Source organism: Pteropus medius, unplaced genomic scaffold (assembly GCF_902729225.1).
Source record: "Pteropus medius unplaced genomic scaffold, Ma_sr-lr_union100, whole genome shotgun sequence".
Classification (NCBI taxonomy): domain Eukaryota; kingdom Metazoa; phylum Chordata; class Mammalia; order Chiroptera; family Pteropodidae; genus Pteropus; species Pteropus medius.
Window position 1 is genome coordinate 1,591,563 of NW_024349797.1, and position 24,654 is coordinate 1,616,216.

Genomic DNA, 24,654 nt, shown 5'->3' on the forward strand with positions numbered 1-24,654 from the left:
ACGAGCTTTCCCCCACCCCCAAGACGCAAACACACCCACACTGCTAAAGGAAGATCACCACTGGGCTGGCCAGCAGACCAAGCAGATGCAGCTTAACAGGATGGTAGGGAGGGGGAGGAAGATGGGAATGGATTGAGTGGTAAAATAGTTCAAGGGAACAGAGATAACCGGAGTGAAGTGTCAGCTTTAGTGCCCTAAACACACACTTGGTCTTGATCTCCTCATCCATAGAACTGTGAGAACAAAACCCACTTCCCGGTGTTATTATGGGGCCAGATGAGATCGTGGATACTACAGAGTGCCGGGTACAAAGCGGGGTAGGGGTACTCAATACGAGCTCCCTTCAATATGAGTTTCCCTCTTCTTGCACTTCTTGGCAAACTCCTCAACCTCTGACACTCTCAGACCAGGAGGGATGGTGAGGTACAGCTTCCTCCAGCCTGGGCATGGGCCCAGGGAGAATGGAGGCAAAGAGGCTGAGTCCAGAGCATAGATGAGGCTGCAGACGAGGCACAGTTCGAAGGCCTAGATGCTAGGCCCTGCTTCGTTTCTAGGGTGGGCACTGTCCTGCAGATTTGGAAATCGCAGCAGAACCACATAGCTCTATTCATTTACTTGACAAATAATTATTAAGCACTTACTATGTGCCAAGCTCTATTCTAGGTGCTGGGGACAGAGCTATGAACAAAAGGGACAAAAACCCCTGCCTCGTTGATATTACTAGTAGGAGAGAAACAATGCATAAAACAAACATTCCAGGCAGAGAAGCCATTCCTGCAAAGGCCCATCTGCCTGGAGCATGGTGAGCCAGTGGGAAGAGGAGGAACCCAGTTCAGAGTTACAGGGGCTGTGAAGGGCCGTGTGGCCATTGTGAAAATGTTGGCTTCTGATCGCTCTGAGTGCGATCAGAAGCCACTGGAGGTTTCGAGCAAAGAGTGACATGATGATGCCTGTATTTTAACGGGATCACTCTGAAAACAACTGAAAGACAATGAGGGCAGAAGTGGGGAAACCAAATAGAAGTTAAGATAATACTTTATGTGGAACCCCACCAGTGAGCTCAGCCTGGTGCTTAGGAGAGGGCTGTGCATGATACAGACAAGCCCTACCCTCATGGCACTTACATCTTGGTCTTCAGATACATGCAGGAGGCAGCACGTATTGGAGAGCAGTCCCCTGGCCCCTGAGCAGGGGGCATCCCCAACAAAGTGAACAGGACAGAGGCCAGGTGCTAAAGAGAGGCCAGTGTTACAGAGCAAAAGTATACAGCCATACCAGTGGAGTGAGTCCACAGAGAAATGGTTTTCTAGAAGAAGGTGGACCAGCCTATGCCAAGGGCAGCAGAAAAGACCCAGCCAGACTGGCCAGCCTAGCATACTATGGTGTTAACAAAGGCAGAGAGGAAGCCTTCCCAGTTTATCTCTGCCCTGGGCAACAGACACCGGAGGGCTGAGTTGTGGGACACAGGGGAGCTTGTGCAAGCTGTGGTTCTGGTAAAGGTGGGTCCCACAGCCAGATGCCAGGTTTTCTCTCCTCAATGTAGAAGATACCAGACTTGGGGTTCTGAAAAGACTCTAAGGCAGCATGTGTCCCCATTCTGAGCCAGATGGCACACACCCAGCCGGGCAGTAAGCTGCCTGTGAAGGGCGCATCGTGCACCGCTGGTGCTGGGGACAGGGACAGTATTGGCAGAGATCCCCTCAGCCAACCCAGGAGTGCAGCACAGAGGGGGCGTCACAGCGCCTCCTCACGCTTGCCAAGTCCTCAGCTCCACCATCCCACGTGACTCTTGGAATAACCCTGCGCTGCCATGCCGCATTTTACAAACGAAAAAATAAAGGCCAGAGTGGTTAGATAAGTATCCAAAATCACACAGCCAGTAGGTGGAAGGATCTGAACTTCAACCCAGGCCTGTGATCCCCGTTTGGTATCTTTTCTCCTGCAGAGCACAGCTGTAGTGCTTACCAAAGAGAGGCAAACCAGCAAAACTGGGACAGGCCCCATAGGCCAGGCTGGGAACTGGATGAGGCCAGGTCAGCTGCCAAATGCTCCTCCTCACTGGCTCAGTCTCCCTCATCTGTAAAATGGGAGTGATGCGAGCTAAGCCATGTTCTTTGAGCTTGAAATCAAACACCGGAAACCTTTTTTCCTTTAATAAATCTTTACTGTCTACCTACTATGTGGCAAACCTACTATGTGCTGGACGCTAGGAATACAGATAAAAAAAAATAGGTAGGCCCCTGTCCTCAAAGTGTGAATCTTCCAGTGGAGAGAGAGACAAGTGAACGGGCAGTGGCATAACAGGGCAATTCCTCAGTCTTACAAGCCAGGACCTCAACATGGTTCGGCCGGGTCCACCTGCAAAACATGACCGTGGAAACTGCAGCACACTGCCCGGCCGACTCCCTGCTGCCGCCCATTTCCTTTGCCAGCCCGAGCTCTAAGACTCCTGTGGAACAGAAGCAGTGCCAAGGAGGCCCAGGCTCAGTCCCCCAGACCCAGCTCCTTTCCCCTGACTGCCAGTAAGGAAAAAAAAAAATCAAACAGTCATGACATGAAGCGGGGGCTGCAGTGGCCTACCCACCTCTCCTCCGCTCTCCTCCTCGTGAGGCCAACAAGAGCTGAAGAAGCTGCTGTTGCAGGCCTCCAGGATGGATGGCTGCAGGCTCTGACACTGCAGGAAAGAGATAAATGACTGGTCATTTCCCCCTGATGCACTTGAAGGCATCCATTCTCCCAGCCGTACCAAGCTCAGGCAACCCCCCGCGCGGAGACAGATAAGCACTGACAGATGGGGGTGGGAGCCGGAGCGTCCTTCCCCCTCAGAAGGACACAGCCAGACTCCTCTGTGGGCCAGGAGAAGGTCACATTGTCCATTGGCTCACACCTGGCTAGGGGCTCCACAGGTCTCCTCCTTCGCCTCCCCCCACCTCGCCCACTCCCGCCTGGCTCATCCCTGAGAGGAGCACACAGGAGGTGGTGGGGCGGGGGTGGGGGGGCAGAGGGAGCCAGCTGACAGGCTCATCAATCTCCGGCTACATGCTTGGCGCATCGGCGTTCCTTAAGTTGTTCCCGGACTGGGAGGGTGCTGGAAGAGTCGGGGGGACTGTCTTGAGGAGAAGAGAAATCACGCAGAACATCAGAGAGCAAATGGTGGAAGAAGCCTGGAGACTATTAAAATGTGGGCCATGTACAAAAGCAGTAGGGAACTAATTAAGATGCAGGATTTTCAAAAGCTGGGGAAGTTGGCCGCAGCCTGCTCCCATCTGTAGAGTTCTGGCAGTTCAGTGCAATAGGGACAGCACCCTAGGCGAGCAAAGCAGGCCTCCCTAGCCCTGCCTAAGCAAGCGGGACACAGGCTCTCTGTCTGGACCGCCGCTTGCGGGGGTGGGCACCCCTCTGAGGGTCCCTGTGACTTGTCGTTGGCTGGCTATGGCACCCTCTGCTTTGGGGCACCCCAGGCTCCCGTCTCCTCAGGGTCCCTTCCCTACTGTTCATGTTTCCCCAACGATGTGTGGTGTGGTGCGATTACCCTGGTCATTTATCCCGTCACTCAGTGGCTGCCAAAAAAAAAGAGGTGGAGAGCGAAAGAAAAAGAACCAGAATTCTATTCCTGGCTGCCCTCCCCCTATCACCCTTGAATTCAGCAAGGGTGGCAAAGAGCTGTGCTGCTCCCCAAGTGTCTCGGAGCAGAGGGATTTACAAGACCTCAAGTACATTTCAGGGGCAGAATGAACGTCTCTTGTAAAAGCCCTCCTGGTCTGAGAACACCAGGATGAATGTTCGTTGGGTCCTGGAGCAACATGGCGCCGGTTCCAACAGTCTCCCCCTTGGGTTCCTTCCTTGGTTTCACCACTGATGTCCCCTGGGAAATTAACTTCCTAATTCAGTGCCATGGTGTCCCAACCTCTGAAACAAAGATAAAGTCTGCCCTAGACTGTGGAGACCAAAAGGTCCGGGGTTGGAAGATGCTAAATTGATCTAAGCAGATGATCTAAACATTTAATCCAGAGGGGACAGAAGCAAAAGTTTGTTCGCAGCCTTTTTCTTTTTTCATTGAAATAAAATAAAAGTGGGGGTGAGTTAAAGGCCTCTTTTCTAATCAGCTGGCTTTTGCCCAACATCTGTCCTGCTTCAGGGCCCTCTGGTGGATATTTACTATCCACCTTTCTCTCCTGCCAGCTCGGCTCTCCCTTCGCAAGGACAGAACTCCATTCTTGGGGAAATGGTCCAAGGGAGGCCGCTCTCTAGCACCAGGCCCCTCCCCAAGTCTTCATGTTGCATGAATTGTGATGGCTGTGCCGTGAAACACCTTGCTTGCATTAGCCTCTGCAGCCAAGTGCAAGCTGCAGAGAACACTAAACTCCATTGTCAGTCAGTGGAGAGAAATAATGTTGTGTGTGTTGTCCTTCAGACGCCCAGGCAAGTAGGAGGTTGCGAGATATTTATTCAAGACTGAATGGAGGGGTGATGTTAGGCGTGAGAAGTCCAGGGACATGGAGAATGCTTCCCAATTCCAAAGAGCTCTCCCCAGCTCTCAGCTCCATCCCACCCCCACACGGACACATTTTTATTTTCAGCAAGTAGTAAAGAAACATAGGCAAAATGGTGTATTCGCAGTGAGAGATGGGATGAGGACAGCAGGACTGGGGTGTACTCCATCGGTGTATAATTTAACTCAGGAACAAATAACCGAACAGCAGCCACGATCTGGCTCCCCACTCCCTACCCTGCTATGTCTACTCAGCCCAGATGATCTCTGTGCTTTGGGGGCTCAATCAGAAGTGGATGGTTCTGCAGTCCTGTCCTCAGACCTTCGCCTAGATCCCACAAGATTCCTGAATGTACACTCCTCCCTCCCCTTGCCCTGACCTGGTTTCCTGACAGAGCTCTCGGCTCTGCAGACCTGGGGTCAAGGACAACTCTAACCCCCATCACATCCTGGCTTTTGTTGCTGAAAGCTACCCGCCACTGGCTAGACTCAGGCAGGGACACAAAGGAAGACAGGAGGGACAGGCTGAGTGTTGGCATGATAAATTGCTTGTGGCATCTCATTATCCATGGAAGGGTCTGACATGGAAGGAAACTCGTGCCTTGAGACAATTCTGCTCCAGGCCAGCACTCCCTGCCTCTCACAGATCAGGAGAACTCCTCTCCCTCTCCCTTGAGATGAGGGTGCTAACGGAGCCTGACCAAGGAGTCTCCAAGAGTCATAGACATAACTAGATTCCTGGAGCTTGTCAAGGGTCGCTCAGGAGAGCCCACACCAGGGGGCTGGGAGGGAAGAGAGAGAACAGGGAGGGCATTACAGGACTGGGTGGTAGAGGGGTGCCGAGAGTTGGCTGGGTCATTCGTTGGTTTTCTTTCAACATCAATTCAGTCTTCTAGTTTCCATAAATTTAAAGAGATTCGGTCAATGATGAACAAATTGACTATCGACTTTCAGCAAGGTTTGTCCAAAGAGTATGAGACATAATATTGTGCAAACTGCTTTTTCTCTTTCTACTTAACAATATACCTTGGATATCTTTCCATTTTTTTTCTACTCGTTCCTTTAAAAGACAAAATAGTATTCCATTTCATGAATGTACTATGTATTTAACTAGTCCCCTATCAATGGGCCTTCTGGTTGTTTCCATTCTGTGTTGTTCTTGTTACGAATGATGTCACAATGGACAACCTTATACACTATGATAAACATATATTTATTTATAAGATAAATTCTTAGCAACAGAATTTCTAGGTCAAAGGGCATGTACTTTTTAAATACTGACAGGTTCTATGCAGTGATCTTCAAAAAGGTTATTATCCCCAATTCCACCACATCGGGTAAGAGAGCAGATCCCTAGCCTCTCCTCCCTCCATCTCTGTTTCCTTCAACTGCTCCTCCGTCCCTGGGAAGGTTGGCCCTGTCCATCCAAGTGACTGCGTCCACCTACTAGGGATTTGCAGCAAGTTGTCCCTGAAGTTCTCCAGGGACTCTGACCAATGACCTACCCTGAGTCACACTCAAAAGTACCAACCAAAAAACCTAGTTCTCTTTGAACCCAAATCAAATGGAATGAAAATAAGAAACAGTCATTTAAAAATATTGTCCCAGTCAACAGGGGATACATTCCAAAAAATGAAAAAGGTCTTTTCATCTGGAAACTGTGCATTTTATAAATTATGAGGGCAGAGCCACTGGAAAGGGGGCTGAGATCCAGCTTGTGCTGGACTAACTCACCAGAAGGAGCATCGTATTGTAAATGTCCACCCAGAGGGGGCGCCCTCTTCCAAGGCACCCTGTGAGCCAGCTGAGGCCTTGAAAGAAGGCATTTTTCTGAAATTTTGGCTCATGTGAAAAATTCAAATGCATGTGTGTGTTGCCTCTAGGAAGAGAGTGATACATTTCTTTGTGCAGCTTCAGGTTCTCCCGATGGGCCCTGATGATTTGAGGTCCAAGGCTGACGTTTCTCACCACTGACTCTTGGGCACTCCCCTGGCATCTTGATTCACAACCTGCAGTCCCAAGCGGGTGTGGTGGTACATCCTGAAAGTCAGGCCACGCCCAGTGATACAGACTCAGGACAGGAAATGGACATGACATACATTTGGCCCAAAGTTTTGAGGTTTTGTTTTTGTTTTTAGTAATCTCAGTAGTAGGTCTGATTACCCACATCGGGGAAGATTAATCTGAGAAGTAGCTCTGTCATTTGAAAAGTTGTTTATTCCCACCCTGAGCTGTCTGTTGTTTCTCAGAGCCTGGGCACTGGCCTGGAGAATGAGCCTGTCTCAGGTGAGCTCAATTTAGTGGGGATCTTGTCTCCACCTGGGGATATGGCTATGCCTCGGAGGGACCATCCTCAACAAGGCTGGCGTTTATCTTTCCAGAGAGAGGTCCTCCCACAGGACCCTTGGCCATGCCAGAGGCTAGTCCTTTACCACCTGAGACCTGGAACAGCCACCTCAGCCTCAGCCCCAAGCCTGAAGGCAGAGAACCAGGAAACCTTTCAAATAATCACAGACGCATGCACCATGTGCTAGTGAGCACCTGATACAGTAAACCGCGAGCCCTAGGCTTCTTCCTTCTCTCTCCGCAAATGTCATGGCTGGCCCAACGACAGAGCAAGTGCAAAGCCAGCTGTGACCTTAGCTGCTCTGCTCCACATTCAGCCACTGTGAGGCCAGTGCGCCCAATACAAACGCCTACAGACAGAAGGACCAGACAGTCGTACGTATAGCTTCTTGTCTCAGACCCACTAACAGTGAGACTATCGGTTCTCGGATACAAGAGCAGCATAGTAAACTTAAGCTTTGTCTGCAACCTGATTTCACGGACCTGTAAAATGGACTTATACTGCTTTTACTCTTTCCTTCCCTCCCTGCCTCCCAGGGCTGTGGTAAGGACCAAAGGAAGTGATATAAATGAAAATGCTTTGTTAAGGGCTTTGTAAACTACACTGTGCTGATCACACACTGGTGATGATGATGACGACAATGACGATGATGACAATTCAATCAGAGCACCCCATCTCCTGGTGGCAGTGTTGGTAGGACTGCCATAAACTCCACCAGCTAATCACAGTCTTTCCAGGGACTTCTCTGCCACAGCTACTGAAGAGGACTTGTCTTTCTGCTGGGTGTGGCGAGTGCTAGGGCTGCTAGTGACCATCTGCCTGCCCGATGAGAAGGGAGTATTAGAGGTGGAAGGAGAGACACAGAGCCCTCACTGCAATGCTTGAGCCCCTGGATGCAGCCATACCTGAAGCTAGGGCAACTCTGGGATTTACCGTTATATGAACCAACTTCCCTTTGTTTGCCAAGCTAGTTTGATTTGAACATCTGACATTTATGACTGAAAGAATTCCAACTATCTCTTGGATACATTTTAATAATTAATGTATATATGTTTTATAAACATAACGTTTTCAAAGAAAAAGGCCTTGTTAAAGTTTCTTTAAGTTAGTATACCTATCAGCAGCACGAGCAAACAGAAAAAGCATTGAACAGAGAAATCAAGCAATCTGGATTCTCTGCTGTTTCTCAGAGAAATTGCTGTGTGGCTTTTAGGGTCTCAATACCTGTCTGGACTTCAATACAATAAGGAATTAGAACTAATGATACCCGAGGTATTTTACCGTGCTAAACATCTTTGATTCTATAATAGGCAATTCAATTAGTCTGATATAAAGTATTCTTAATAAAGACATTTAATATAAATGTCAATAATAAAGACAAAAACGAATAAAGACTAACAATTTAAAATTACTGCCAAGCATTTATAATAAAAGCCTTTACACTAACAAATTACATGTGAGATGTCTTCATATATATGCTAAATATTCACCGCACCGTTGGTTAAATTGAAAAAATCAGAAACAGAAATTGGGATCAGCCTGGTTAAATAAGTTGTGATACATTCATATAATGGAATATTGTGTAACTGTAAAAAAAAAAAGGAATGAGGAAACTCTTTATATACTTACATGGCCAATGCCTGAGGCACATTTTTAAATGGAAAGGGCAAAATTCAAGGTGGCTGTGCTGTGTAAAAAGAGGAGGGGAAGGTCACATAGATGTAATTGCTGGTGTGCACACAGACTATCTCTTGAAGAATCTCAAAAAACTGGTGCCACTGACTGCCTCTTTAGAGAGCCTTATTTTCCACCATATAATATATCCTTTTTATCTTTGGAATGTCAAAACATGTAACTGTATTACCTATTGAAATTTCTTAAAGTGTTTAATAAAAAGGGTTTGAAAGGGCAAATACTACTACATAGGGCTGGTTTGATTTTCATGATGAACCTGCGAGGCCAGCTCGGAATCCCAAGTACCACACTGTGCCAACTGACAGACGGGGAAATGTATGCAGAGGGCTCACGTACTACACCACGGAGACTCATCCAACCAGTGGCAAATACCTGAATAACACTCTCCCTGAGGGTCCACACAGCCAACCCAGCATGGGCTCAGCCTCCCGCTATAGCACCTACTGCAAAGGTCCGAAAGGGGTGGAATTAAATTGGTCTCGGTAAGGATCAAACTGCGGTACCTCATCACTCGTCCATGCCACTCCCAAGACACCAAGACCAATGGATCTGGAACAAGGAAGGAGGGAGCCCCCACCTTCAAAGTAAATTGTTCATACCAACATTTGTTTGTGCTTAATAAAGAAATGGAGGCGATGTGGAGTCATGCCACGCTGACGTGTGGTCTGGTCACTGTGAGTCTTCCAGACCACTGTTTCTCAAACCTCAATGTACATTCTGGATATGCAGTCCTGAGGATTTGAGAAAATGCCGATTCTGACTCAGCAGGTCTGGGGGAGACCCAAGATTCTACATCTCTACCAAGCTCCCAGGTGATACCCGTGCTGGTGGTCAAGACCATATTTTGAGTGTAGTTCTAGAACCACACTGACCAAAATGGGCACCACTATCCCCTTGTGGCAACTGAGCACTTGGTATGTGGCTAGTCCACAATGAAATGTACTGAAAGTACAAAATACACGCTGGAATTCAAAAACAACACACAAAAAGGTAAAATATCGCATTCGTAATTTTTATATTGATTACATCCTGAAATGATACTATTTTTGGGTTAAATAGAACCTATTATTAAAAGCAGAGATTTTACAGAGAAAACATAGGCCAAGGGGTCAGTGTGGAAAGGCAGGAGAGAGGCTGGGTCTGCACAGCTTTGACGGCAATGGGAGGGAACGTGTTAGCTCTGCATTTGCTCCTCTCAACAGCACTTTTCTGAGTCACATTCCCAGGCACCCCCAAAACCAGAGGTTCCCTTACAGCTAAGCCTCGGGGCAATCACTAGGCTTTGCTCCAACCCAGACACAGGTCTGAAGATAGCCATCTAGTCAAAAATGCAATAACAGATCGGTCATCAAGAAAACCAACCAATTCCTTCTGCATGGCCACAAATCTGTCAGCATCACCCACATGCAAATTTTGAACTCAAACTCTTCCATTTCCATGTCCAAGATAGGTTCTATTTTTAGTGACTGGCCCTTTTCTGTTAGATGCTCCAGAAGTTTGTTCACAGTAAGGGTGGGAGAGGGTACACAGCAACCTGAAACCACAGGAAGGTATCACCCAACCCAAAGAACTGCGATTCCTTCTGCTCTGTTGGGAAAGTAATTCATCCTGGGCCTGTTCCCACCCTGTACCTACTTCCTTTATTCCCTTGAGATGGCAAGAGGGAGACAAAAGGAAGCGGAAGACATGAGACACCCAGAGGGGAGGGAGGCTAGGGCGGGCACATGGACATGTTTATGCACGAGAGCAGGCACACCTCTGAGCACCATGCAGGCATGTTCTCCCTCCTGGAACACTCCGCTCTACAGACAAAAGAGCAAAGCCCCCATGTCCTGGGCCAGCCCAGTGCTCCCCACCTCTCCCATTATGGACCCAGCCAAGATCCAGAGGGTACTGACCAGGTTTTATTTCCAGCAGCCGCAGCTTTGGGTCCTCAGGCGGGTGCAATCTTCTCTTCTTACGCCAGCAGCGGGCAGGGTATGTGTACAGCTGACCAGGGGCAAGGCCTGTGGACAGAGTCAGTGTAAAGGTTAAAGGCTCCACCCTGTCTAATCCTCTCATTCACAGTGAGAGGAAGCTGAAGCCTAGAGACGTGAAGTGACTTGTCAAGGTCACACAGCTGGTAGATGGTAGAGCTGAGGCAGAATCTGGGTGATCTGACCCCAGGACCCTTGCTGTGTGTGTTCCACCGTGCTGTCTCAGTAAGCCCAGGCCAAAAAGAGCCAACACTGTTACCGAAGCTGGTTCTATTCTCCTGACCTGAAGAGAAGAACAAAGGGACTTACGGACCACAAGACAGACCTTTCCAGATTCAACCTTACTGCAGTATTTCCAAAGCAGTGGGTCTCCAGCTACTGCCCATCAACTATCTCTCTGTCCAGGTCAAGTAGGTTCCCATCAAGGTGGAGCAGCAGAAGTCAGTCTGCCTATCTATGGGCAGCCTAGATTGGAAAACGTTACAAAGAAACAGGATTGAGGGACCAGATCTCCTACCTACTGGCTTCTTCTATCTACTGCTAGCTGTTGGCAGCTCACTGAAGCCAAAAGGAGCCCTTTACAACCCCCATCAGAATATAAGCCTGCTCTGGTGACCAGGCTCCATGCCTAGAGAGCCAGCATACCTGTATCTCCCTGCCCATCTGACTGGGCCTTACAGAAAGAAATGGGCAGGAGTCCTGTGGTTGGGCTTATACAACACGCTGTCTCCCAACAAGAGTCACCATCTAGATTTGACCTTCGGCACCAAAGTTCCATAACAGCATCATCGGTCATGCCAAGTAATCTATGAGGAGTCTTCTTACTCATCAGGCAACACTCTTGTGGCTCCTATGACTGACACATAGAGTGGCAACCAGAGGCCTCGGAGGAACGTGGACTTCGCACACTAGATGGTCTATTCTCAGAGAAAAGGACAGAGGGTAGAGGCTGAGGGGAGAGGGAGAAGAGCTTAAGACTGGTTAGGTGATTTGCAGACTAAAAAGACTGCCTAATGCACCCCAAAACAAACCAGCAAGCCAACGAACCCACCCTGCTGAAGTGAAAAGCCTGGTGATGACAGGGACTTTGTCTTGTTCTCATCAGAATCCCTAGAACTAGATGCACAGAAGAATCAAACTAAATATCTTTGCCTGATGCACAGAAGAATCAAACTAAATATCTCCTGAATGAATGAATGAATTCCAGTTTTACTTTAATTGAATTCCATCTTCTGTGGATCAATGTGACCTGTGACAACTGTTAGATGCAGGTAGCCTCACATGAAAGGGTTACTTCCTAAACTTCTAACCATGGGGTTCAGAAAACATCAGGATTCTATTCCCATTTGTCTGGCTCTTGGAGGCCTTTAAAAGTCAAGAGGGAAACTGGCTTATTTGTTTTACCTTTTGCAGAGAAAATAAACAAAAGTTTTATTGCTCTATACCCATTCATTCATTTTTCATTTTTACTAGTCATCACTACCCATTTATTTGTTTGGTTCCAAAGCAGAGGCAACCATTCTAGCACTAAAGGAACCAAAATTTTCAAATTCTTTTTATGAGCTGTTTTATTTTTAATCACAAAGCTGCTCTCACAGGTCACAAGGCTGTGAACAAGTTGGAGGTCCCTTCCCCTTCCCTTCTGATTCTTAGAAATCATTAACGGTGATGGAGCCTAGAGGCTCTTGAAAAATCTCTGCTGTTATGAGCTAAGGGCTCGTCGTGTCCAAGAATCATCCTAACACTTAATACTTGATTTTGTTGGTAATTTCATGAGCTTCTGCACAGTAGAAAGATCTCAAAGCTCTGAACTCCCTGAGCTCTGAGAACTGGACTTGTGCCAATTTATAGAAGCCCAAACGAATCAAATGAAGATTGCTCTTCTTCCCACGTGAGATCCAGTTTTGACCTCTCTTTGAGGGAAGGCTTAATGTGGGAATAGCTTAATGTTTCTGGGGTGATTTAGTCCAGGACCATACTGTCCATCTCTGACCCTGTAATTCCTGAATAGGTGCACTAATTCTAGATCCCTTCCAAAAGTTTTGGCCAGCTCTTGGGCTGGTGCTCCCCAGGACCACAGCAAAAAGCCAAGTACAAGGGCCAACCTGCTCTTCCATGTCCCAGAACTAGTCCTACCAATCTCCATTCATCTTAGGTTCTTGGTTTGTAATCCAGGCTAAAACCAAAAATCACCTAAAGAATTTCCTTATAACACTAACACCCACAATTCATGCCAGACCTACCCAATCTGAACGTAGGTAGGTGAGGAAATTGGGCAATTCGTTTTTAAGAACCTTATAGATTGTTCCCATGTCTGACCAAGAACTTATGGATGTCTAAAGCATCACCTAGTTATTGTTTGGATGTTCTAACCTACTAAGGCTGGCTTAATGGCCTTCCCTGTGACATCCCAAGATTCCCGGTGTTTTCCCAAGGTGTCATCATTAATTGCCTGCTTACTAAACAGTCTCCCCTACCAGTTTTATAAGATCCAGGATGGCATGTCCATTTCGAGTATCCCTAACATTTTGCACAGTACCTGGCAGGCACATCAAGAAATACTTACCAAATAAATTCAACCAAAGCTGAACCAGAATCAGAAGTGAAGGAAGTGAATGACCTGTTATTCCACACTCCAGGAGACTCATCTACCCACATCCAAGCCATCCAAGAGGTACCCCGGAAGGTAGGCTCATAGTTGAGCCCAGCACCCACCCCAACATGGCAGTCTCTGTGTCTCAGGCTCCTTCTTGCCCCATAGACTTCTTCCTGGTATTTCCAACCTGACCAAAAACAGGTGAGTGAGAAGGAATTGGTCCAGACCAGCAAAGTGACAAGAGGTCAAAATTGTCAACATTTTTCCAGGTCCTATGTCGTCTTTGAGAATGCAGCCACTGTACTTGTTGGTCAGCAACATGAAGGCAGCCTCGGGCCACTCGGCTTGTACCTGCAGGTCCACTCTCCTGGGAGAGTCCATTTTAGTAAGTAATTTGAATGTCCAGAAGAGGGAACAGTTTTTATTTCATTCTTTCACTTTCCTTAATGGATTGGAGAAGCTCCCCGGTTAGACTAGCACGTGAATCCTCATACCACCATTCCCTGTCATCTTGAAAAATATCACACCTTCCTGAGCCTGTCTTCCTTACTTGCAAGGGCGTTAATAATACCTACCGTACAAGGACTGTCACAGGGATTAGCTTATATTCAAGAAAAAGCCCTTTACAATCATGAAGCCTTGTACGAATGCCAATTAATTATTATGAGTTAACTGACTTCGATGAGTCTGGACTCCATGTCCATGTGCATGACAAGACCCCCCACCCTGCATGTCCATACTTCTCTTTGCTTCTTCAGCCTCCAAACTAGAAACAGGCCTCCCTTTGAGGTCTGCTTTGACTCCACCTTGTCTCAACAAGCAAATGGCCCGAAGAACTTTCTGGGGGGTCCTGCCCCACTTCTTTGACTTCCTCCCTAGGCTGGCTGGCACCAGAGTGCCTTTACAGGGCCAATGCATTCAGCCCTGGAGTTCCACTTATGGAGAGGCGAGCAGAGTCCCATGAGAGTTATGTTGTTTATCTCATTAGAACAGGAGGCACATAACTCAAGTTCGTGTGTGTGTGTGTGTGTGTGTGTGTGTGTGTGTTGTAGATGGAGGAGGAAGCTGGATTCACAGCTGCAGCATGGTAAATTAAGCTGAAGGACTGAGCCTGGGGCTGGAAGGATATGGAGAGGAAAAGGGAGGTGGGAAACAAGCGGGGAGATCAGTCCTCCCTGGGAACCAAGCCACAGCTACCCCTCCATTCACATATTCCACTAAGCAAAAGGCTTTTCTGTTACTTTGAGCTGCAACTCCAGTTACAATACCAAGTGCAGGAATAAGACACAGAGACACACACACAGGAATTCACACACTTGAGGAGAGAGGGGGAGGGGTCGATGGGGAGCTGGCTCTACAGAAAAATTCAGCATGACGGATTTGATGCCTGTATGATCAGCAGACTCCAGACAAATTGCTTGCTACCAGCATCACCCAAGTTCAGCAAGTGGATTCCTAGTGTCATAAGCATCTTTGACGGACACATCATGAGCTATTAAAACTTCAGAAGATGAAATAGGATAAGAAAACAGATGGTAAGATGATACGGGACAGAAAAGAATTTGAAAAGATGAAGTGTAATAACCTCTTCTTCCCCAACCAGAGCTGAGCAGTGACAGTTCGAGTCCACGCAGGGAAGGGCTGTCCCTGCAGCATCTCCAAGAAGTGGACCCATAGCTGCCACTGAACCCTCCTTGCAATGGAAAACTCTTTACTTCACAGGGGAAAGAGGCTGTGACTGCACCAGCTCATAAGCCAGGGGTTCTTCACCAAGTCTGGGCATCAGAACTGCACCAGCAGTTATTAAAAAGGACAAATGTCTGGGCCTCGACCCAATTTTACTGAACCCAATATCAGAGATCCACCAAAGCGGTTGTCGTTTGAAAAATTCCCACATAAGGAACTTTACACTAGATCAAATCTTGCTCATATTTATATTCCCAGGGCCCAGCACATAATAGGTGCTTCGTTAATGTTTGTGGTTGAAAATGTCAATTTGAACCAACTCTACAGAGCTGGAGGGTTGAGTAATAAGCCCTCAGTAAGGACTGAAGAATGAGAAAGATGTGTTTCACAAGCTCCTATATCTGTGTCATTTCTTGGTGCTCTGCCCTCTTCTTCTCTCTTGGCTTATTTAAGAGCTGCCCTGACTTCATGGACCACTTCTTCAGTGAAGCATTCCTGAACCATCCCAGGCCATGGTGCCTTTTCTCCTCTCTGAAAGTTTAGAGTCCTGGGCACTTGGCACCAAACCCCAGTAGTTAGCATGGCTCTCTCTCTGGCTTGTCAACAATCCCCTCCCTGCCCGCTCTCCCATTCTTCTCCACAAGCTTCTCTCTCTCTAAGATTCATTTCCAGTGTCCCAAGTGCCAAGACTTCCCTGGTAAGGTAGATTTCAAATCCAGAATGCTGCCTGCCTCTCTTCTAGCCCAGGGGTTCCCAAGCCCTTCACTGGTCCCACCACGCTCAAAAGTTGAAACAGTAACAATAGCTAACATTTACTGAGTTCTTCCTCTGTGATAGGCTAGCATCTCACACTCACTGTTATCTCATTGTGCCAACAACCCTATGATACATTTAAAGGATGACAGTGAGGCTAACAGTGATTAAATAACTAGCTCAGGGTCACACACTCATGAGGGTACTCTAGGCCACAGCCCACACTCGAAACCTCTCCACTGTCCTATCTAATTCCCACTGAGCCATCCCAGGGCTGCCCACACCAAAGATATCAGGAAAAGAGAGCCCCAAGCCTACCTGCCCACCAAGCCACTTCTTATAATATTTATTTTTCTTTTCTTACCACATCACCAACTAAAACTGCTCATGGAAAATGTGTCCTGGTAATGTAAAAGCACTGTAGTAAGGCATATAAAATGTGTAGAGAATCAAATAAACCACCAAGACATACTTTCTAAATCCATCATAAGCATTTTTTTTTAAGAATAATAAGATTATAATGTGAGGAGGAAGCTTAGATGTTATTGGGTCTGACTCATACCTGCTACAAAAATTGTCTCTCCAATATCCCAGATAAAAGTCTCTCCCTTCGCCTGTTTCAATAATTCTAGTTTTCATCCTTCAATGAAGCATTCTACTGCACTGTTAAAAATTCTGCTAGAAATATGCCTACCAATCTCACCCATCACTGGTGAAAATGCAAAATGAAGTAACCCTATGAAAGAGAATTTGGCATATCAAGCAAAATTATATGTATTTGTCCATTGACCCAGCAATCCCACTTTTAGGAATCTATATGACATGCAAAAATACAAAAATATATATTTGCTGTAGTATTTTCAATACTGGAAAAAGACTGAAAACAATCCAATGTCCATCTATAGGGATCTGGTTGAATAAACGATAGTATATCCACACAATGGACTATTAAAAGCTGTTGAGAAAGAGAGACAGAGAGAGAGAGAGAGAGAGAGAGAGAAGAGAGAGATAAATATATATTGCAAATGGAACATATTAAGTGAAAAAACAAGGTGGAAAACACTGTATATGGCATACTATTATTTATCTAACAAATAGGATATACATATACAAAATGATGTATGTAAAGAATATAAACCAAAAAACTAAAAAAAAAAAAAAAACAGTTATAGAGAGAGCAAAACAAAATAACAGTGACGAGAAGAAGTTGCCTATAGAAAGAAGAAAGAAACAGGGTAAAAGAATAAGATAGAGTTAGACTCTCTCTGAATATATTGTGCTTTATAGATTTGACTTTAGAACCATGTAAATATTTTATGATTATAAAGTTCATATGATTATAAAATAATCATATGTTCATACGATTATAAAATAAAAAAAGAAACATCTGCTTCTGGCTAAGACAGAGTATCAAGGACCAGATTTACTCTCCTACCTGAAATCAGAAGAGAAGGGAAAAAAATGAAACAAAAGTTTTCAAGACAATGGACATCAAGCGATGAAGGGCAGTGATCCCTCAGACACTGGAAACAAACAAAATGGGCCCTATGACTGCACTGCTTACTGCCTTGAGAAAGTTTCCATACTGTAACTGAAGGAAGAACACAGGTGGAGCCGAGCAGTTGCACAGAGAAAGAAGCATTGAGATCTACCAAGAGTCTCCTTGGTGTATTCATCTCAGGACTGATCAGTGCATGCTTGTGAGGAAACTACTCAATTCTGAGGAAAGAACCACCTGGTAAGAATAGAGGTAACAGTGCCTGGTGAGAACAAGGGGCAGGGAATAGTCTGTTCCTACCAGGAAGTTGCAAAAATCTCATGATTCGTGGAGTACAGGGTAGAGTACAGAGAAGGGTCTTGCCTCACTAATGGAGAATAATTAGCCCTAAAGTAATAAGCACTGCTCCAGTTCCATCTAAGAAATCTAAAAAGCAAAATGAGAAAGGATCAGTTTCCAAGTAATTTGACTGTCCCAAAACAAAGTTCCAGACATTTATAGGAATAAAAAATATACGAACCACAAAGGTAAAATTCACATTGTCTGGTACTCTATCTAAAATTATAAGGCATGTAAAGAAGGTAGAAAATACAACCTAAAATGAGGGGGGAAATTAATCAATTGAAACCAATCCAGAACTGAAACTGATGTTAGAATTAGCATCAAAAACATTAAAACAGTTATTATTTGTATTCTACATGTTCAAAAGTGAAATAAAAACAAAATGTTTTTAAAGACTCAAATTTAACTTCCAGAAATGAAAACTACAATGTGAGATTTTTTTAAAAAACATACTGGATGAGATTAATGTCAGATTAGATATTGCAGAATAAAAGATTAGTACACTTGAAAACATAGCAATAGAAACTATCCAAAATGAAACCCATGGGGAAGAGAATTTTTAAAAATAGAAGAATGGCATAGTGAGTTATGGGACAACTTCGAACAGCTAACATATGTATGATCGGAGGCCCCGAAAGAGAGAAGAAGGGAGAAAAATATTTGTAGAACTATGGCTGGAAATTTCAAAATTTGATGAAAATATAAACCTGCAACCTAAAAAGCTCAACAAAAGTAAGCACAAGAAATATGGAGAAAACTATAACAACACGTATCATAACTGAAATTGCCCTAAAACAGTGATTAAAGAGAAAATATTAAAAGTAGCCAGAAAAAGGAGCTGGCTACTATATAGGAAGAAACAAAGATAAGAATGATTTCTCATCAGAAACAATGCAAGCAAGAAAATAGTGGTTCAACATCACAACAGTACTGAAAAGAAAAGCAAAACACTTGTACACCTAGATTGTATACTCAGCAAAAAATATCTTTCAAAAACCTAAGGCAAACTAAAGATATTTTCAGACATACAAAAGTTGAAAGAATTAATCATCAGTAGACCCATACTATAAGAAGTGTTAAAGAAAATCCTTTAGAGAGAGAAAAAGTGATAACAGATCTAAATATGGACCTACACAAAGGAATGAAGAACATCAGAAATGGTTCAGTACATGGGTAATTATATAAGATCTTCTTCTTATTATTTAAAGCTTTTTAAAAGATGATTGCCTAAACAAAAATAATGACAATGTAGTATGAGGTTTATGCCACATGCAAAAATAAAATATATTACAACAATTATACAAAACTCAATAAAGGAAAAATAAAAAATACACATTTAGTCTCCTATTGCTGCTCTAATAAACTGCCACAAACTAATAGGCTTAAAACAATACCAATTTTCTATCTTATAAGTCAGAAGGCCAAAATCAGTCTCACTGAGCTAAAGGTGTCAGCAGATTGCATTTCTTCTGGAGACTGGGGGAGAATCTGTTTCGTTGCCATTTTGGCTTGCACAGGCCACCTCCATTCTTTGGTTTGTGGCCCCTTCCTCCATTGTATCACTCCAACTTCTGCTTCTGCTTCACATCTTCTGCTCTGACTCTGACTCTCTTGCCTGCCTCTTATAAATACCCTTATGATTACATTGGGCCCATCTGGATAATGGAGAATAATCTCATCTCAATGTCCTTAATATAATCACATCAACAAAGTCCCTTTTTCTATGTAAGGTAACATATTCTCAGGTTCACAGGATTAAGATGTGGACATCTCTGGGGTAGAAGGGCATTATTCTGTTTACCACAGTACCATTCAAGAGTTCTTATACTGTTCATGAAGTAGTAAAATATCACTTGAAGGTAAACTGTTATTAAAGATGTATACTGTAAACACTAAGCAATCACTAAAATAACAAAGAATTATAATTAATAAGCCAACAGAGGAGATAAGATGGAATCATAAAATATTCTATTAATCCCCTCAAAAAGGAAAATGAGGGGAAAAGGGAACAAAAAGATAAATAGGAAACAGCAAAATGACTGATTTAAAACTAACTATAACAATAATCACATTAAATGTAAACGGTCTAAACAATGTTTAAAGCAGATTGTCACATTACATTAAAAAAGCAAGACACAATTATATACTGCCTATAAAAAATAAAAATAAAAATCTTTTAACATAAAAAGACCTAAATAGATTAAAAGTAAAAGAATGGAAAAAGATACACCATGTTGACACTAATCAAAAAAAGAGAAGATATCTATATTAATATCAAAGAAAGTAGATTTCAGAATAAATAATACTAGTAGAGATAAAGGTCATTACATAATGATAAAGGGATCGATTTACCAAGAGGAGATAATAATCTTAAATGTTTATGAGTCTACGGCCATGCCACCCTGAACAAGCTCAATCCCGTCTGATCTCAGAAGCTAAGCAGGGGTCAGGCCTGGTTAGTACTTGGATGGGAGACCACCTAGGAAGACCAGGTGCTATAGGCATAAAAAATAAAAAATAAGGGATTATAAGTTGATAAGGTCCTTGAAATCTGTGAGGTCAACCGAGGGTTGCCTCACCTTAAAAAAAAAAAATGTTTATGCACCTAAAGAGAGCTTCAAAATATATGAAGCAAAAACTAATAGAATTGTAAAGAGAAAAAGACAAACTCACAATTATAGTCAAGATTATCAATATTCTCTCTTGATAATTCATAGAACAAAGACAAAAAAAAGCAGTAAAGATATAGAAGATTTGAGCAACACAGTCAACCAACTTGATTTAATTCATATTTACAGAAAATTCCAACAGCAGGAAAATACATTCTTTTCCAGACCAAAGAAAATATTTATCCAAGACATATCATATTAAGGGCCATAAAACAAGTCTTAGTAAATTTAAAAGGATTCAAGTCATACAAAGTATACTCTGACCATATGAAATTAAATCAGAAATAAATAACAGGCATATCTTTGGAAAACCCCCTCAAATGTTTGGAAATAAATAACACACCTCTAAATAATCCATGGGTAAAGAAGTAACCAAAAGAGAAATTAGAAAATATTGTGAATTGAAAGAAAATGAAAACACAATGTCGAACTTTGTGAAATAAGGCTAGAGTAGTATTTATATTTATAAATTATATTTAAAAGTGCCTATAGTAGAAAAGAAAAAAGATCTGAAAGCAATGACCTCAGTGTCTACCTTAAGAAATGGGAAACAGAAGAGAAAATTAAATCCAAAGTAAACAGAAAAAAGAAAAAAGAAAGATCGGAGAAATTATAAAATAAGAAGAAAAAATTAAGAAAATCTATTATACCAAAAGCTATTTCTTTGAAAAGATCAATGAAATTGATAAACTTTTAGTTAGACTGATCATGTAAAAAAAAAATTCAAGTTACCAGTATAAGGAATTGCCTTTTCATTTGGCCACAGCCATCAGAGATCTTAAAAGACTCAGTTAAATGATTTTCAGAAAACATATAGTAGACTCAAAAAACTTCCTGAGACCTAATTTCCTTTCCACTCAAAAATCTTAAACCATCTATTTTGTGTGTAGAGGTTGTTCGACTAAAGAAATAAATGTCTATTAAACTAAAAATTTAAAAAAAAAGGATATACCACTAAAGATTCTACAGACATTAAATAGATAATAGTATGAACAATTAATTTTCACAATTTAGATGAAATTAAAAAAGTCCTTGTAAGTTGCAAACTACCAAGGCTCACTCAAGATGAAAAGGATAACCTGAAAAGCCCTATCTCTATTAAAGATATTAAATTTGTACTTAAAAACATTCCCACAGGGAAATTGGCCAAGTCCAGATGGATTAACTAGTAAATGCTCAAAACATTTAAAAAAGAAATATCAATTCTACAAAAATTCTTCTAGAAAACTGAAAATTAGGGAATACTTCCCAACTCATATATGAGGCCAATATCACCCTGAAATCCAACCATACAGACACAAGAAAACTACAGATCAATATCTCATAAACACATATGAAACTAACAAAACATTTGCAAAGAAAATTTGAAGATATATAAAAAGGATAATTCATCATGACAAAGTGGGGTTTATCCTAGGAATGCAATGTTAGTTTAACATTAAAAAATCAATCAGTGTAACTCATCATATTAACAAACCACAAAAGAAAAATCATATGATCATCTCAATAGACTAAGAAAAATCAGTTGACAAAATCCAATATCCACTCCTGATTTAAAACTCTCAAATCAGTAATCTGATAGTGACCACAAAAAACCTACAGTTAACATCATACTTAATAATGAAACAGTGAATGCTTTCACCTTAAGATCAGGAACAACATAAAGATATCCACTCTCACCACTTTTACTTAATATTGTCCTGAACATTCTAGCCAGTGCAATAGACAAGTAAAATAAAACTCATCTATACTGAAAATAAAATTTTCTTAATTCACTAACGACATAATCAACTATGTAGAAAATGCTCTGCAATCTATAGAAAGCTACTAGAACTGATAAATGAGTATGACAAGATTGCAGGACACATGACGAATGTACAAAATTAATTGCATTTTTGTATACTAGCAAAGAAATATCAGAAATTTAAATTTTTAAAAACCCATTTATAATAGTATCAAAAATTTGGGGTATTTAGAGATAAATCAGACAAAATGTGAAAGACCTGTACACAGATATGAAGGGAAGAATTAAAGAAGACATTACTAAATAGGGATGTATGTTATATTTATGGACTAGAAGACTCAACATTGAGAATTGTCAATTTTCCCCAAACTAATCTACAGATTCCACACAATTCCAATCAAAATCCAAGCAGACTTTTTGCAGAAACTGACAAACTATAAAATTCATGTGGAGATACAAAGGACCTAAAAAGCCAAAATATCTTAGAAAAAGGACAACTTGGAGGGCTAACACTACCTGATTTTAAGATGCATGATAAAATTACAATAATCGAGACAGTGAGATATTAGCGTAAAAACAGACAAATAAATCAGTGAAACAGAACTGAAAGTCCAGAAATAGACCCACATACATGTAGACATTTAATTTTTGACAAATACACAATAGTAATTAAGTGATGAAAGGCTAGTCTTTTCAATAAATTATGCTGGAACAATTGGATATCCATCTACAGAAAAATAAACTTTAATCTGTATCTTACACTGTTAAAAAATTAATTCAAAGGGGCTCATACACCTAAATATAAAACCTCAATCACAAAACTTCTAGTAAAAAAAAAAAAAAAAATACAGAGAAATTTTGATCCGGGTTAAGCAACAATTTCTTAGATATGACAAAATCACAATTCATATAATAAAAATTTGATAAAATTTAAAATATCTGCTCTTTGAAAGATACTATTAATGAAAAGAAAAGCCAAGAGCTGGGAGAAAATATTTGCAAAGCATTTATCAGATAAAGGTCTTACATCTAGAATATATATAGAACTATAAAATTTTAATAATATCAAAACAAGCAAACTAATTTTAAAATGGATGAAAGATTTTAACACTTCATCAAAGAACATATATAGATGGCAAATAGTATACGTAAAGTTGCTCAACAACATTACTAATTAGGGAAATGCAAAGTAAAACCACAATGTGAGACCAGTAATATAACTGTTAGAATGGCTAAAACTTTAAAAAGCTGACCATACCAAGGGTTGCCTTGCCGGAATCAATGTAAAATGGTACAACCACTTTGAAAAACAGCTTGGCAGTTTTTTTAAATGTTAAACATACACCTCCCTTATGATCCAGTCATTACACTCCTAGGTACTTTACCCAGGAGAAATCAAAGTATATGTCCATACAAAGATTTATACACAAACATTCGTAGCAGTTTTATTTATAATAGTCAAAAAATGGAAACAAATCCAAATGTCTATCAACAGATGAATGGATAAACAGTTTTACAGCCATACAATGGACTACTACTCAGCATAAAAAGGAGTGACTTACTGATACATGCTAAAACATGGGCGATCTCAAAATAATTATTCTGAGTGAAAGAAGTCAGAACTCCACCCCACCAAAAACATGAAGTACATACTGTATGATTCCAATATTAAAAGAAAATCAGTGGTTGCCTAGTGGGGAGGGAGTAATGAAAGGTGCAGGCAGGTGAAAGGGCAAGAGGGAGGGATTTCAAGGGACACAAGGACACCTGAGCATTATGGATATGTTATTTTGATTGCTGTGATGGTTTCAGAGGTATGTGCATGTCAAAACTTATCAAATTGTACATGTTAAATATGTGTTTATTGTATGTCAATTATACTGCAATAAAGTTGTTAATTTTCTTAAATGAAGAAGTGACCCACAGACTTTTGCTTCTGGAAAGATGGGGTAGATATATTCTTTCATATTCCCCCCACTAAGTACAACTAAAACGCCTAGACATTGCTTATACAACATAAATAAGATACTGAAATACAACATAAATAAGATATTGAAAGGTAAACCAACTAGGGACTTTTGGACCCAAGGAACAACAGGGTGGTGAGAGTTCTCTGGGGATTTTTTGTTGTTGTTGTTGTTGTTTTGCCTTATATAACCCAGACTAGGTTCTAGCAAAGTTAATAACCCAGAAATAGCAACGCATGAGATTTGAAAAGCCCCAATAAAATCCTGCTCTTTCTAGCCAAAGGACCAAGAAAAGTACAGCCTACAGGGCATCCTAATATCCTTGTTGGATTGGTGTCAGAGAAAGCTGAGTGAGAAGAAGACGCCCCATGGTGTTGGTAGAGGCCACATGGGGAATAATGAGGCATGCTTCCTCCTCCCTGCTAGGGTAGTAACAGTGGAGGCCTAGTGGGGAGCCTGGCCCCCTACCTGTGCCCAATGATAATGAGACGTTCCTCTTCAACAGGGTGTCAACAGAGGCTGAGTGGAGAACCCAGCCTTCCACGCCCATCTGACTATAATGAGGGGCAACCCTTTTCCCTCACCAGCAGTTTCAGAAGAGGTCTGTGAAAACAGAAAACTTAAATAAAATCTAGAGTCTCACAATATTATGGCCAAAATGTCCAGCAGTCACTCATACAAAGAACCAGGAAAATCACAACTTGAAAAAGAAAAGACAATAGATACTAACACTGAAATTACACAAACCTCAGAATTATCTGACAAGGATTTTAAAGCAGTCATCCAAAAATGTTTCCACGAACAATTATAAACACTTGAAACAAATGAAAAAACATAAAGTCTCAGCAAATAAATAAAAAATATAAAGAACTAAATGGGAATTTTAGAA

The 24,654-nt window shown here is 42.3% G+C and overlaps 1 protein-coding gene and 1 pseudogene across 4 annotated transcripts in view; one reads left to right on the plus strand and one right to left on the minus strand.

Moving 5' to 3' along the window:
* The window catches only part of DPF3 (double PHD fingers 3), a 242,064-nt gene that overhangs the window by 115,848 nt on the left and 101,562 nt on the right, over positions 1 to 24,654 (minus strand). For 2 of the 4 annotated variants that reach the window (XM_039883700.1, XM_039883701.1), the window contains exons 3-4: positions 10,433 to 10,540; positions 2,585 to 2,674 (exon numbers count right to left, since the gene is read on the minus strand). In XM_039883700.1, coding sequence (XP_039739634.1) covers positions 2,585 to 2,674; positions 10,433 to 10,540 — 198 coding nt within the window. The remainder of the gene's footprint in view (positions 1 to 2,584; positions 2,675 to 10,432; positions 10,541 to 24,654) is intronic. The other 2 variants (XM_039883702.1, XM_039883703.1) reach the window with 1 other exon arrangement.
* Positions 19,770 to 19,889, plus strand: LOC120619886 (uncharacterized; annotated as a pseudogene).